General features: G+C 30.1%; 1 protein-coding gene across 19 annotated transcripts in view; it reads right to left on the bottom strand.

The window, feature by feature from the left end:
• LOC145289209 (talin-1-like) overlaps positions 1-17,446 on the bottom strand; it is a 617,531-nt gene that overhangs the window by 65,741 nt on the left and 534,344 nt on the right. For all 19 annotated transcript variants that reach the window (XM_080136391.1, XM_080136396.1, XM_080136401.1 and 16 more), the window contains 8 exons: positions 16,910-17,080; positions 15,249-15,395; positions 12,834-12,935; positions 11,963-12,082; positions 10,538-10,684; positions 9,253-9,419; positions 7,875-8,058; positions 4,192-4,317 (listed from right to left, as the gene is read on the bottom strand). In XM_080136391.1, coding sequence (XP_079992517.1) covers positions 4,192-4,317; positions 7,875-8,058; positions 9,253-9,419; positions 10,538-10,684; positions 11,963-12,082; positions 12,834-12,935; positions 15,249-15,395; positions 16,910-17,080 — 1,164 coding nt within the window. The remainder of the gene's footprint in view (positions 1-4,191; positions 4,318-7,874; positions 8,059-9,252; positions 9,420-10,537; positions 10,685-11,962; positions 12,083-12,833; positions 12,936-15,248; positions 15,396-16,909; positions 17,081-17,446) is intronic.

Below are 17,446 nucleotides of genomic sequence, written 5' to 3'. Positions count from 1 at the left end.
GCATATTATTTGCTTTCTTTTCATCTCTTACACTTTCATCAGTTTCTTCACATCCTGTTTCTTTCCTACTTGTTCAAGCATTTCCATTTAATGCTAAGATATTGATCATTTTAATTTTAAACAAAGAAATGAACACAAATACAAAGTTTTTTTTATAAGTTTTTATAAATCAGTAACAATAAAAATGCAATCTTTTTTTTTTTTTTTAGTTATTTTCATTTTCTTTAGTAAAGAAATGTCATAAGATTCTAATCTCTAGAAAAATATTAGATGTAAATATTCTACAAAACTTCAATCTTTTAATTAAATAAATAGTTGCTAAGAATTTAAAAAACATTTTAAATGTTTCTAAATTCCTGGTTTTAACTATTTCAAAAATAAAATGGCATTATGGTGTAATATTTTTTAATTAAATTCTTTTAATCAAATAAGATTTTATTTCATGCAATTGTATTTTTTATTTTAATAAATAATTGATTAATACTAAATGAAAATAGTAATGTGTAAGACTTACAGAGGCAAGAAAACGGCACACTAAGGGTCATACCATTTTATTAATATAGAAATTGTTTTAGTCAATGCACAATGTGCAAGAGATCAGAATAAAAGCTGTATTCTATATTAAAAAAATTGTTTACTTTTGTTTAATGACAATTTTTTTACATTATTTTTAAAGAGAATCATAATTACTGGCCATCGTTAAATAGAAAAATTAAAATCTAATTATCAAATAAAAATATACAGCCAACAAACTTCCTTTGAGCATTTTCTCTGGATAATAAATTGCCATTAGAAGATTAAATATTTTTAGTATTTTATTTATTCAGCCCATGTCATCAGTAAAGATATCAATATCTTCACATTTCCTCTTCCTCAACAAACTATTCCATTTTATGCCGTCAGTGAAATGAGAATTTCTCTTTCTTTTGGGACTCACTTTCCCAGTATTTAAGGACTGATGGATGCAGTGGTTTGATGCAAAAAATTATTTTTGTGTGGTTTATTAAATAAAACAAAAATATAAAGAATAAAGTACAAAAGGTAAAAAAGTTTGAAATAAAGATATAAAAAATAAAAAGGGAAATTTTGTGTTGCTAACCAATGCACAATGTATACCATATTGCAAAAAAAAAAAAAAAAATGTACAAACACTTGTTCAATTTAAGATGATTTCATAAAGAAAAAAATAAATAAAATAAACAGCTATTAAAAATATTTTTAGAAAATTTGTACATTTTCAACAGCAAGTAATTTTTTTTTTCAAAAAAAAAAAAAAAAAAAAGTGTAGTTTATTTTATTTAAAATTTCAGCATCCAATCAAATATCACTATTTAAGATTAACTTTTTATTTTGATACACGTTTTCTTTCGGAAAAAGAAATGAACCATAATAAATGTTTGTCATTAAACTTTAATGAACACCAAAAATTACTTTCTAATTGAAAATCTAAATCACTTTTTAATTTTGCATGGTTATGAAGTAAATACTGTGTTGGACCATTTTGAAAATGTTAATGGATTAAAAGGTTAGTACAGCATTTATTTTGTAACCACACAAAATTTCAAAACGAATTTGAAAATCATTGTTAAATTAGAATTTAATTTCTGACTTTCTGAATTAAAGTTTAAAAGCAAAAGTCAAATAATATGGTTTATTTGTGCTTTCAAATAAAATGCGCTAATGTAGAAAAATATACATTTGAAAATGATAAAGCAGTTTCATTTCTTAGCAAAAAATTCTGTTGCTTTCTCACATATTAATCAACTTGTAATCAAACTAAATGACAAGATTTTGAATTTTGCAATATAATAAAAAGGGAACACTTTTCTCCTTTGCCATTCAAACATTGGCATCACATAATCATACACAAACAATGTATCCATACTTTAAGGCCATTTTGAATTGGTTTACATGAACACTATTTTATGATTGACTACTTTCCCTGCAAAGTATCGATGTGTCAGCTCGTAAAAAATTGCCTTGGAAATAAAAGCAGAATATAAACTTGTTGCAAATTCAGAAACACCAAAATCATTTTTTCATTTTGTAATGTTATAGGTTTTGGACATCATCTTTTCTTAAAATTTTCGTTAATAATTTAATCTTGATTCATTAATTTAATCCAAAAATATGTTACTCCAAAGATAAAATCTGTTAGATTTAGTTTTCGAAATTATTCTTGCTAATGCAGGAGACATTAAAAAAATGTTCTATATTTAGAAATATTATATCACATTATTTGGAAATTTCAATTAAATCCACTCATTTTTTTCTCTGGTAAAATAGCTAAGCCTAACAGTTCTAACCTATTTGTATAATATATCGCATAAAAATCTTTTTTTTTTTTTTTATTGCCAAGATTTTAGTAGAATTGCAAAAAGCTAAGAATTTCATGAGCATAATTATGCCTATTAGACTAGAATTAATTTGGATACCATATAGACAAAAAAATTTAGGTACCACAAAAATTTTAAAGCATTTGGGAAGTAGAAAAAGTTTGTGAGCAATAACATTATTCAATTTTTTTTTTTTTTAATTTTTACTTTTTTGTTAAAATATGTTTTTAAAAATGAAGGAATAAAGCAATCACCAAAAAATAGTTAAATCTAAATCTAACATGTTAATTTTAAAGTGAAAGTTTGGTATGCATTCCTCCCATCATGTCCTCTTAAATAGAGAGTTTCTATTAATAATTATAGAATATCGTAATTTGGATTACTAAGTAATTTTTTAAATGTAATTATTACTTATATAATATTGAAATAAGCTAGTTATTTCATTTCATACCAAAATAGCAATTATTTGCTTTTCATTCATTTTTAAATAAGACTTATTTACTCCAGAAAATAGCATTCATTTTCAAATGAATGCCTACAAAACTTATTTTTCAGATAAAAACATTTTGGAATTCTTTGCATAAAAAAATTGAAAAAGTCTTTAAATTTGGAAGTAAAATAAATCTGATAAGAATTGTGTATGGAATCATTATTAATGTTTTGTTAGTGTCTGTTATAAAGAATAAGTTAACTTGGTTTTATGTGTGGGTGTGTGCATGGTGAAATATCTGACAGTACGATATAAAAATGATTAAAATTTTAAAATTGTGAAAACAGCTTTATTTCCTTTCATTTCTGTTTTGCTTTTTGACAATGTGAAGGTATATAATACACTGAAACGTTATATGAAATTAACAAAACTTTTCATAGAAAAATATTTTCTAATCATCATCATCATTATATATATATATATATATAGTAAAAAAAAATATGGAAATAAAACAGGTTATAGTAATGTATTAACGTGGTTATATGTAGATTATACTTGCAGATTTTAAAGTTTTGTTAAGTAGAAGACCTAATGACACAAAGAATTGTCAAAAGATGTTGATTAGAAAGAATCGCTGGGCATGCTTAAGATTTGATGAAATAAGAAATTGTTAATTTAAATGAATAGATCAATATTTTTTTTAGATGAAAAAATATTGATCTACTTAGTGTATTTATGATAAAAATCACACATAAATGCTGTTTTTCAAATTATAAAAAAAAAAAATAATACTAGTAATAATTTTTAGAATGAAGAGTCAGTCTTTAATTAAGGTTAACATAAAATATTGCACAAATTAATATTCTTTCTAAAAATTAAACAGTAAAACTTTATCTTGTGAAAAGGTGCTGCATTTACAAAGTGTACACACTTTAATTATACAACCTGATATTTTATTAGGCTTTATTTAATAAAACAATCCTATATTCTTTCTTCATTTTAAAAAGTTTTTGGATTACAAAATTTAATCCAGTAATCATTCTTTTGTCTCCATATTGCATATTTAGATAAGCACAATGTGTACAGTGAAACTAAAATTGCGCAGTCAGTGAATTAAATGGTATCACAAGATTATACGTTTCTTTTAAATTAAAAAAACGACCAATTAATAGAATGAGATTTTGAGGGTTATTGTGGGGTTTATCTGAAAAACTTAAACAGAAATAAAGCAAATATAAAGATAAAAATTTAAAAAAAAAAGAAAAAAGTTTTCCGAAAGGAAAATCATTTCATTTATGCTGCTTAGAAACAAGTAGAGAAATCGATAATTGAGAAATTGTATTTTTTTTATTTATTTTTTTTTTAAAAGTTTCTTTAACATAAAAAAATTCTTGGTATTCAACATTGCAGAGCTTTTTCTCTTACCTTAGCCGAATCCTTCAGATTAACCATTGCAGGATCTGAGACATTTTTGCCTGACGCATTCTTTGTGGCACTTATGAGATCGGCTAGAGCAGATGCAACGTCTTTTACAGCATTTATTAATAACACCTGCAACATAAGTTTTCGTCATTAGTGCAGATGCAAAAACATTTAAATCTTTCAACAATACAGATCATACAATGCATTCTTTACATACACTTTTTCTGTTTCAAATATGTTATTTAATTAGAGTTGAAAGTAAACTTCAAAATAACAAAGAAATTAGCAATTCTTGTATGAATCGTATTTTGTTAAATATAAAAACAGAATAAACATATATTGATAAAAAATATATTAAATTAAAAAAATATTTGGTTCCTGTACAGGAAAAATAAAGAAAAATCTGCATCATATATGTACCCTCGACTAAACAAAAATATCATATTCTAAAAATCATATGAATTGATTAGTAGTAGTTTTATTTTTATAAAGAAAAATTTAAAGTAATTAATGTGAATTTGTAGGCATTACAATGTAAATCTATGTTTAGTGATCTTCCTTGCTTTTTTTTTTATGTTGTTTTAAAATGGCAGGCAAGATAATCACTCCTTAGATACTCAGAAAATTTATTTTATTTTTTTTTTATTTAAAAATAAAACTAATTGATCAAATATGATTTTTGGAATATGATATTTTTATTTCATGTGGATATGTACGTCATACTGATTTTTCTTTCTTTTTTTTTATATAAAGGGAATTCTGGACAAGAACGAAATATTTTACATACATACATGTTGGATTAATTTAGTCACTAACAACCTTCGCTAATCATAAAATTCTCTGTAATCAAGTGGTAATGACAACACTAACTTCAGGCAGTCCTTATTCTTAGGCACAAGTTCAAATCCTGTCAAGATTTTCATTTTTCTACTCATGCATTTATATATATATATATATATATATACAGTCCTGGTCAAAATCAGAAGACCACTTAAGAAAGTAAGCGTTTATTTTTTATTTATTTATTTATTTATTTTTTTACATAGGCATCACCACATTATCAAGGCCAAGAGGTCACTCAAGGATAAGGGTTAAAGAGTGTACAGTAGAAATTGAACAATATAGTAATCATTAGTAATGAAAATTTGATAAATTTGATGACTTATATGGAACGGCTCATCAAGAACTTATTTACGTTAGACTTGAACACAAATTGTAGTCAGCTGGAAAGCAGGAAAACGGAAGACAATTCCACAGGCGTGCAGTTCTAAGAAAGAAGCTTTGTTCATGGAATCTACGTTTAGGTTTAGGCACAGATAAAGAGTGGGGGGAATTATTGATAGTGTTTACAGCTAGACGAGTGTTTCTTGTGAAGGTTTGGCGAGGGGGGACCATAGACTGAAGCTCAGTCGAACACTTTCCATGAAAATAACGATACATCAGAGACAAACTCGCAACATCTCTTCTGTGAGATAGAGGTTGCAAGGAAGAGAAAAGGACATCTCCTACGAGGTTATGAAGTCTATTTTGAACTCTATCAAGGCAGGACAAGTCCTTTCTAGCAGCTCCTGCCCAGATGTGGCAACAGTATTCCATCCTTGGACATACCTGGCTCTTATATAGATAGAGAATTGCATCAGCAGTGAGATATCTACCGGATCGATAGAAAGATGCCACCATTTTTCCAGTGGCCTTGGCAACAGATTTGATGTACGTGTTCCATTTAAGATCAGGAGTAATGGTCAAGCCCAGAAGCTTGTCAAAACTTGAAGCCTCCTGAAGAAGAGAGCCATTCATTTCAATTGATGCCAGATGTGGATCAGAATGTTGATGATGTAAAGAGAGAAGCTTGGTTTTAGATGCATTAAAAGTAACCAGCCACTCCTTTCCCCATTGTACTATGTGCTCAAGATCAGAGGAGAGAGAATTGGAGAGAACTTGGTCGTTTACTGTCTTAGATGTGCTACCATAAATGGTAGTGTCGTCAGCATAAATGTCTACAAATGATGTAAGGATGTGATTTGGAAGATCATTAATGTAGATCAGGAAAAGAGTTGGGCCCAGGATGGACCCCTGAGGGACACCGGCATTAATACTGTGAGTTTCTGATTTTTGCCCCTCAACTACTACTCTTATGAACCTATCAGAAAGAAATGATTTAATAATTGAGAAGACATTTCCAGCTATACCATAGCTACAGATCTTATGAAGTAAACCTTTATGCCATACCCTATCAAATGCCTTAGATATGTCAAGAGCAATTGCCCTAGAAAGGTTGCCTCCGTCGAGAGATTTGCTAATCCTATGAGATATAACTGTAAGCACATCTGCTGTAGATCTAGCAGAACGGAAACCATATTGAGTGTCACTAAGAAGGTTATTTTTGTTGAGATGATTGATTACTTCTGTATTTAACACAGATTCCAGCAACTTACTCATGGCGCACAGGAGACTTATTGGCCCGTACTGAGAGGGGGGGTAGAGGAGCTGGATAGTGACAATTGGTATGAAGGGTTGCCCCTACATTGACCAAGGTCTTATATGTGAGGCTGCCCCCACATATGGTCTTTGCTTACAGTATCCGCCAGAACAGATACTACACTTTGAGATATTAAATTTTTTATTCAGAGGAAAAAAAAATACAATTGGGAGAATGAACAAAAAACTTAGAGAAGGGGGGGGATGGTGAGGTTGGTTGATCCATCTCGTCTCTGTTGTAAATTTTAAATGATTTTTCTCTCGGCCAGCCTCTTTTATCATGGTTACCCCTTTAAATTTGTATTTATGTGTGTGTGGTGGGGGGCTACTTAAGCCCAACATTTTTTATTTATATCAAAAAATACAAAAAAGATAACAATCTTACTACACTCTGATCTTGGCCAAAAGGCCAAGAAAAGCTTAAAAAGCTAAGAACAGCATGTATTAACAAGATCTTAACCAAAAAGGCCAAGCACAAAAGTGTTACGGACAGCCCAACCGAGTGACTTATAGAGTCGCTTGCACACGACTAAAAACTCCTGATGTACCTGCATGTGTGTTTGCCTTTACATGACTTTATTTATTCATAGAATATTAAATGAAATAAAAAATAGCTTAAAATAAAACAATTAAAAAAAATTAATTCTGCTAGCATGCATTTCAGTTTCTTAGCAAAAAGTAATTAAAAAAAAAAATTGTTAATATAGTAGTTGACAAAAAAATTATCACATTTTTCATTGTTAAATAAAAAAAATTAAATGTTTAATTTGCAAAAAAAAAAAAAAAAAAGGAACAATATGTTAAATTTATTACATTTACGTATTTCCTTGACAAATTATCTCAATTCATAAAAATACTGTATTTAGAGGAATTTAATTAAAAAAAAATAATTTACTGCTATTCAACATTCTTAGCACATTATTGAAAGTTTTAAAAGTTATTTACATCTGATAGAGATTTGAAACATTATCATAGCAAAATTAGCTATAGTTTTCTTAGAATTTGGTTCAATTAATAATTTCATTGACACTATAATAAGTACATTTTAGTTTCAAAATCCTATTAAAAAAAAAATACTTTGCTAAAAAAAAAAAAAAAAAAAATTGAACAGAATGAAAGTAAAAATTCCTGGTCAATGCCAGGTAAAAACAGCTTGTTTTACACAAACTAAAAATAAGGAACACTTTTTTTCATGTCCTGTTACTAACCTGTGCTTCTGGTTGTTCAGAACCAAGAGATGCAGCACCAAGTTTGACAACATCAGATAACTGGGTAATCGTTTTGACAGCCATTTGGGCAGCATTGGCCAACTGTTCTTGATTAGAAGCAGCACCAGCTACCAATGTCTTTGTGTCTTCCACAAGAGCCTTGGCGGTCTTCAGAATGCTTTCTCTGTGGACAAGAAACGATTGTTTTTACAATTTTGAAACTCTACATTTAATAAAATAAAAAACATTTTTATATTTATTTTAAATAAGATTGAAATTTCAAAATAATGATATTAAATTTTCTTGACAAATAAAATAATTGTTATTAGTCAAAATTTTTTTTACATGGCGCATCATTACAGGTGTCAGATTTTGAAAATGGCAACAAGATGAGGAAAGCACTCTGAAATATGTAGAAAAATTATTCTAAGAACAGATAACACCTTTTTATACCACATAATCCGTGACCGTATGCCCCTAACTTTATCAGCTACCAGTCAGGGATGATGCCAGGTTTGATGATGAAGGCAATACTACCACCCCTGATGCCAATAGACAGGTTGCTATTGTTATATTATCTTTGTTTTTTATTTCCATTCATGATGTTGATTAGGTAGCATTTTCTTTTCAGTGATTTTTTTTTCTATTAAAAAATATTTAAACTAGAATCTGTTACAATGCTTTAATTCAACATTAGATATGAATTGTGTCTCCTTTCTCTTACATCTTTTAGATGAACAATATCCCAAGATATAGCTCTTCTTCAAAGGAAAATTAATTGTGATTGTGTTTGCTGCATATCTTTTGTTATTGAATATGTCTTTCCAAATAATCGTTTTTAATGGAGATGGTATGTGTAGCTGTTGATTGAAGATATTGTTAGAATGAGTCATAAGAATATAACTGGTAAAATAATTTATTTAAATTTGTGTGTGTGCATCTAAGTTATGTGTTAAGAATTCAGTGTTGACTTCTAACCTTTTATTAATTTGTGAGTTTAGTCACGCTATAACTATTGCCTCCTCAATTCTTAGGTTTCCAACATTTCTATTAGTAGCCATGATATTTAGTTAGGTATTCAATTTTTATGTTTTCCAATAACATCATTTGAGATTCTCATTGTCACTTTCATTATGTAAAGCTAGGGCTTGCATGAATTTAAATATTTGAGACGTCAAACCTTACACTTTAAGTGTGAGGTTTGACGTCTCAAATATTTAAATTGTCCATAAAAATATTTAAATTGTCCATAAAAAACTTTTCTTTTAAAGTTTTAATCTGTAATAATCAAAAATGATTGTACACGTATTGTTGATGGAGAAGACACTTACATAAATACTTTTAAAAAATGTTCAAAATTATGTGTACAATTACTCACTTGTGGTCAGCGAAATTTTCCTCCCCTTCAGCATTCAGCGTACCAGCAGTAGCAAACATAATTGTCGTATCGAGATCTCCAATGATTCCACTCACTGTACTGGCTGCATTGATACAAGCTTGAGTACCACGAGATCCGGATTGCAAAGAAGCCAACACATGGGATACCTAACAAAATATGTGATAGAAAATAAGTTTTTATTGAATATCTTGATAGCAACAAAACAATGTTTTCCTTTGTACTCTTGCATCATATTGTGCAACCCTTAAAATTTCATCTCCAAAAGATTACAATATTTTTAATTGAAAATTTTTTTGTCAGTTTAAATCTTTTGATGTATTTTTACATACATACACACACACAAAGATAAATTCAGTCATTACTTAGTAGGGCTTATCTGATTGTTCTCAATACTAACATTGTTATTAGTTGAGCAGGTATATTTACAAGATGTTTGACTTAACATGAATTATCTTGAGGTTTTGGCCTCGTTCGAGTCATTTTTTTAAAACTAAAATAAGTTAGCTTATATACAAATATTAATTTTATTTTAAAGATGTGCATGTCTGAGGAAGGTTGGACACTGGTGAATGTGAAATGAATCAGATTTACAAAAGCGTTTAAAATGTTGGATGGTTTTTCCTACTCATATCGTAAAAAAAAAAAAAAAAAAAAAAATGATATTTTGGAAACGTATTGGCTGTATACATCAAAATCTTGATATAGTCCAAACAACCTATATATAATACAAGCTGGAATTATTTGTGTTGCATAGGATGCCATGAAATCATTTTAATTAATTGATATTTCTTTCCACATTTTTAAGCTTAAGGTAGACAATTCCTATTGTATTTTTAAATTTAGTGCAAGTCATTACCATTGCTGATTTTTACTTTTAGTGATTATTAAAAACTGTTTCATATTGTCAGTCATCTGACGAAACTAATTTAATATAAATCAAGTACATTATTATATTAGCGATAACAAGGTACAATAACAAATGAAAATTAGTAACAAAGTTTAATTTTTCAGCTTGAATGCTACTTGTGTCTAACTGTGAAAATCCAACAAGATCACTATATATATATATATATATATATGTGTGTGTGTGGATGGATAGAGTATACCTCATATACATAGACTGGTATCACTAAAGTTTTTATTACCAGAAAACTGAAGAACTTTTGATTAAACTGCTTTAGTTAAGCATAACTAAGATATGTAACAAAATATAAACGAGTAATATGTAAAAAGAATGAATTTTTATCATTTTTTGTGTACTTACTTTTTCTGTTACTTCTTTTACATGAATATTTAAATCGTTTTGACAGAACTCATCATTTGGATTGGATTGCAGATTGCCAGCATCCTGCGCCAAAGCAATACAGTTTTTACCAAGTTCAATCACTGCATTCTTTATTCGAGTTGCAATCTGAAACAACAACAGATATTTTCTAAAACATGATCTTCAAACACATCTACAAAGAAAAATATTTATTTTCACATCAAATTTCATTCTAAAATATTATTCACTTAATATTTATATTAGAAATAATTATTACAACTGCTTTATTAACTGGCTTTTACAATGCTGGATAGACCACTAAAATATATTTATCAGGTCGGTGCAAAAGTTTTGCCGATTTGCAGAAACGGGCATTGTAAACCATTGTGATTTATTAGATGCATTTTGTAATTATGTCAAAATATCACCGTGATTAATTTATAACTTTTTCTTTTAGGTTATTAAAACATCATTTTTTTCTGCAATTTTTATATTATGAATCATTATTCTAATTGCTATACTTTATCTATAACTTGATGCTGGATAGACTTTATATATATAGATTATATATGAATTAAAAGATAGAAAAAGAAGACCCATGCACCATTTTTAACTATTTTCTTCACTCTTGGGAAAGCCCATAAAACAGTTTGGTGAAACATCATGTAATTTGGTCTTCCTCTCGCATTTTTAATTTATACTATCAGATTTACTTTATCCTCATATATATATATATATATATATATATATATATATATATAGTAGAACACTGGGTGTGACAATGTTTTTGTAGAATCTTTTCTACTGGGTAGACTAATATATTCATGAAAACGATGACAATAATTTTAACTTGAAATATACTTTACACATCTTTAGTAAAGAGTTGATTCTGGCCGAACCATTCCCAAATAGGATTGGTCGTATCTACCTTTCATTCTCAAATATATTTTCACTAAAATTTAAACTGCAATTATCCGCCCCTCCACTCACATATTTTCTGTATCACATGATTAATACTAATCAATCAAATCCCTCCTTTTTCATAACTTCAGCCAAAGCTGACCTAGTATCTAAGCTAAAGTATATTACTGCCTAGTAATACATAACATGACTTTGTGTGACTAATGATGGAGGGATTTAAATTTGATTTTAGAAAAATAAAAATTCCAAAAAATAAGATGCTTATACAAATTTATAATTAAAATAAAACATGAAAAAAATAAACAGGGCAGTGGAAAAGTGGAAAACGAGGGGAGATAATTCTAAAAAAAAAAATTACAGATCTTGTTCAAGAACTGATAACCTTGCGAACTTTCACACTTTTCATGAACACATGACAATGCATTTGGGAGTATACATTCTTAATCCTTTTGTCAAAGCAAACCTAATTTACAAACCAAAGCTCAACAAATTGTAGATGCTCACCTCTGGATTATTGGCTGTGGCACAGGCACCTCGAGATTCACTGGCTAACTGACGATAATCCCTTGTCAGTTTATTAGCCAGCGCTCCCAGTTCAGACACGTTGTGTACAGATTTTCCAAGCTGAAATCACAACCAGAATAAAGAAATGTAAGACCAATTAAAAAAATAAAAAAATATGTATGCTTTTCAAGCTGGGGTCCATGTATGTATAATTCATCTGCTCTCATTTCAAAAATAATCTTTTCAGTTTCATTAAAAACAGAAGATGGTCATTTATGCAACAGTTCACAATTAGTGAAAAATGGAGGAAAAGCCAAAAGAGAAAATGTAAGACTAAAATTTCATCTAAATATGGTAAAACCAAAGCGATGTTGGTAATAATGCTGTTCAGATTGGTTTAGAAGTTGATTCCCACTAATTATTAAAGCACTAACATTCCTGAATTATTAGTTGTCCGGAAAAAGTTCATGAAATAATTCTTTGTCAAACTTCAATTCAGTATTGAATACTAATGTCATAGGCGAACAGCATACTACAGAAAATGTCATCTTTTGCATTTTTTCAAATATGAAAAACTAGAAAATATTTTATATACAAGCAAAACAAACTCCAATAGTACTTTGGTTTGTCTGAAGCATAATATTGCTTATAAACGATTCATAATATACAATTAATTGAAGACAAGTTGTTATTTTATCTATAGCTGAGAGGAAATTGCAAATTCATACTTTTCCTAACATTATTAGTGTAGAGACAGGAATAAAAAATTTGAAAGAATTTCCACTTAGTGTAAGCGAATCTATAACTCATGGTTATCCAACCCTTTATTACTGGATTTGAATCCAGAATTGGTTGTATGATACCAACTTACCATGTCTTGTGCTGAACTTGCAATCTGGCGGGCCAAGCGAACCATATTCGTCTGAAAATCTACAAATGACGCACCTTCAGAGACTTCAACATTTAAGTCAGTCTAAAAAAAAAAAAAAAAAAAAAAAAAATCAATATTTATCTATAGGTGATAAAGAAATTGCAGTAAAAAATCCTGAAGTAGAAAAAAAAGTGGAGAAAAAGAACTATTTTCAGATATATCAATATAAAAAACAAAACAATTATTTCTTCCCACCTCAAATCCCCAATCGCTATTTTTAGTTAACCCTTCATCCCTGAATGCAAGAGTTCTTACACAAATAGGATTCCTTAATCTCTGACCATAAAAAAAAAAGTTTTATTTAATTATTTCAATTTCAGGTAAATTTGACCATCAAATCCACACTAGACGATTTGAAAATCACCCCTTCTCAGGTACATGCTATTATAAAAAACCTAGACACCTCAAAAGCATGTGGACCAGATCTCATCCCGACTGTGCTATTAAAAAAATGCTCTGCCGAGGTTGCTCCAGTTCTGTCCAAACTTTACAATAAATGCCTTAACGAATCTTGTTTTCCCGACTGCTGGAAAACCGCCTCTGTGGTACCAGTCTTCAAGAATTCTAGTGAAAGAACTGACCCACTAAATTATCGCCCCATTAGCCTCCTCCCGCTTTTCGCCAAAATATTTGAGTCCTTAGTTAATCAAGCCCTAGTCCAGCACCTAACAGCTACTAAACTCCTGACTGACAAACAATATGGATTCAGGCAAGCCCGTTCAACAGCAGATATCTTAACTGTAGTTTCTGAACGTATATACCGTTCATTGGATAAAACAGGGGAGGGTAGAGCGGTGGCCCTTGATATATCTAAGGCTTTTGACAGGGTATGGCATGATGGTCTTCTAAGGAAAATTAGATCATATGGAATCACTGGAAGAATTCATAATGTAATTAAATCCTTCTTAAGTAATAGAAAAATCAAAGTTGTCCTCGACGGTCGTACATCCAAACAATATGACATAAATGCGGGAGTACCTCAGGGGTCTATCCTTGGACCTCTATTATTCCTGATATTCATAAATGACCTCCCTGATAAAATTGTTTCGGAGATGGGTATATTTGCCGATGACACCACTCTCTATAACAGATATGAGGGGAAAACAAATGAACACATATCCAAGGAAATGGCAGAAACTCTAGAGGATGACCCCCAATCTGTAGTGGAATGGGGACAAAAATGGTTGGTCACATTCAATGCTGCTAAGACTAAGCTTGTTTCCTTCAATAACTATAAGAAACCTTCTCTACCACCAATAGCAATGGCCAAGAACACATTACCTGAAAGTACTTCTTTTAAACTCCTCGGCCTAACGTTTACAGGGAATATGAACTGGAATAGATACATTGAGACCATTGCCAAGGAAGGTTGGCTCCCTCTACCGTGCTAGAAAACTACTTACGCCTGACAGTATCCTATACCTCTATAAGGCCACCATTCGCACATGTATGGAGTACTGTTATCACATCTGGGCTGGTGCATCTGCTGCTTGTCTCTCGCTCCTGGACAAGGTTCAAAAGAGAGTCGTCAACCTGATAGGTCCTGAACTGTCATCTAGGCTTCAGCCTCTGTCCCATCGACAAGATGTTGCATCCCTCTGCCTGTTCTACAAATACTTTAATGGTGAATGCTCTGACGAACTGCAAACACTTGTACCTCCCCGACGTAACTACTCCCGACAAGCTACTAAGTCTCATCCGTTTACAGTAGAGATCCCTAGGTGCAAGAAAGCCTTTTACTCCAATAGTTTCTTCCCCAGAACTGCGGGTCTTTGGAACTCCCTTCCGGGATTCTGCTTTCCCAACTGCAATGATATGCAGAAGTTCAAGTGTAATGTTAACAAACATCTTTCTACTCATCTCCCTTCATAATGACCCCGCTAATTAAGTCCCTAATAGTAGCCCCCTGCTTCAAAGTGGCACTGTGCCTTGTTTGGGGTGAAAATTGAATAAAAAAAATAAAAAAAATGATTTATAATGCTTATTTACATAGGTAAACATTATTATCTGAATCTTTATATAATGCCATATATTATTAATATGTATTATTTTTTTATTAATTTGCTATATCAGAATTTATTTTGATAAATAATTCTAATTAAACTATAATCATGTTTATTCTAGAATTGTTTTCATGAATATAAATATAATTTAAAATTCAATGAAATGAGTGATTGTTGCAGTTATTTAAATAAAACATCTAAGTATTATATCAGGCAATAAATGTTAAAATGATGAAAAAAATTTTTAAAATGAAAATTATTTTCTTTGTCATCTATTCATAAAACCTGAATTTCTTAACTGATAACATATTTTATTTTCTGTAGACACAAAGCAAAAAAAAAAAAAAAATACCTCTGACATAGACTTTGTAATGCTGTCAATCATATTGCTCACAACACCAGCCTGAGATGCAGCTTCCTCGATCATTTGGAGCAGATCTTGCAAAACATCTTTTATTCCAGCAGCAGTTTCATCAATTTGGATATGGGCTAATTCTGCCTGTAAAATGACATAAAAGAACCATGAACATTCAGAAATGATTTTAAGATTTAACAATAACTAGGATGTCTTAAAATTAACGAGACTGTGATAATATGTGGGCTATGAGCAAAAGAGGGACATGCAGGTTGTGCTATCATTAACAGTATAGAAACTATAAATTTTTTGCAACATTTATGTTTCCACATGATTTTGATGATGAAAATGTGCCTCCTTACAATGCTTTGAACATTCAACAGCTATAAGAAAAATTGTCAGAATCCAATATACAATTAATTGAAGACAAGTTGTTATTTTATCGATAGCTGAGAGGAAATTGCAAATTCATACTTTTCCTAACATTATTAGTGTAGAGACAGGAATAAAAAATTTGAAAGAATTTCCACTTAGTGTAAGCGAATCCATAACTCATGGTTATCCAATCCTTTACTACTGTTACTTATTCACTTGACCTTGTGCCATGTGATTTTTCCTCAAAGAGACTCATTTTGAAAGCAAAAAAGACATCAATAAGGTTGTAATGATGGTACTTAAAGACATCCCAAAAAAATGTTTGTCATATTATATGGAAGCATAACCAGGATTCTAGGGACAAATTTATCTTTGCTTGACCTTTGACAACTAAATATTTTCGTTTACTAGCCAAATAGAAAAGTTACTAGCCAAACCCACATGATTTTTAGAATATGATATCTTCGTTCTGTGATGAGTATGTACATTATAAAGATTTTTCTGTATATTTTTGCAGTTATTACATCTGAAAAGAAACAGCCACACAATTGTCTTATCTGCTACTTCAGAAATAGAAACTGAGAAAAGAAACTTAATAGAGAAATTCTTCAGCCATTTACCTGCTTTTGTATATAGAAAATGAGACATTTTTCAAAATTTGAACAGAAATTAAAAAAAAAAATTTAAAGCTTCCATATTGATCCTCTGAAGTTTGGGAGTTGTGAAACCCATGCACATCTGATTTTTTTTTTTTTTTTTTTAATTAAGAACTATCCATCCAACATTTGATAGAATTTTGAATTATAAAATTGTCTCCACACTTTGCCATGGGTATTAATGGTGGTGAAGTGTAAACTGATAACTCAAGATGAGTGCCTGTTTATATTGAAGAAACCCATATAAATTACTGATTCATATTGCTTTTATATAATGTGTACTTCTCTTTGATCGATGCTACCTATCCATTTCACATCAGTGACTATACACACACATACACACACACACTATCATTTCATCAGATGGCTAATTTAGTTAATACTTAACTGGCACAGGCCAGGACATTTTTGCCTACTTCCAGAGTTCCCCTTTTTGGGGAGCTGGATTTCCCCCCCCCCCACATTAAAAACAACCTTGTGTCACATTTTGCTTTCGTGGAGAAGCAAATAAATATTCATTTTTGTTACAGCTAATTTAGTACAATAATTCTACATAAATTTTTAAAAATACAAAAAATTGCATCCTAGAAAACTCCTGTTACTAAAAAAAATATTTTTCTAACTTACTGCAGGATTTCCACCTCCGTCTTTAATTGCAAATATAAATTGTAAAGCAGATTCAACAACAGTTTTGGTAAAATCTAGAGTGGACATTCTTCGTTTGGAATTCATCAACTTTGAGGCAGCCCCAATAGCTCCATCTGCCAGGGGTCCAATGTAATTTGTCATTGCAGTAACCTGAAAAAAAAAACAAAAAAAAAAAACATCAAAAACATGGTATACTGGATGCATAAAAATTTCAGATTGTCTATGAGACATCTTTCTATCAAGAATTCAAAATACAAGTAATTGACTGTTTTAAACTTATGCAAACTGTTTTAGATATGTGAGCCATAGTGCATAGTTGATCCATTGAAGTTCAGATTTAGTTTCATGGTAGATCATGAAGAGAGTAGCCACATAATATACAAGAAAAAGTAACCATGAATGATCTTCAGTCTAGAATTTGGATCCAAATTTGTTTCTTTGAGATCCTTTGATGAATGCTACCAAAATGCTCAATGCTTAGAACAAATAAAAATGTTAATGTAAACAATGTTTTTT

This window comes from Euprymna scolopes, chromosome 2, assembly GCF_053919585.1.
Source record: "Euprymna scolopes isolate OS-2025 chromosome 2, ASM5391958v1, whole genome shotgun sequence".
Taxonomy (NCBI): domain Eukaryota; kingdom Metazoa; phylum Mollusca; class Cephalopoda; order Sepiida; family Sepiolidae; genus Euprymna; species Euprymna scolopes.
The sequence above is the reverse complement of the archived record's forward strand: the minus strand, read 5'-3'. Positions and strand labels throughout refer to the sequence as shown.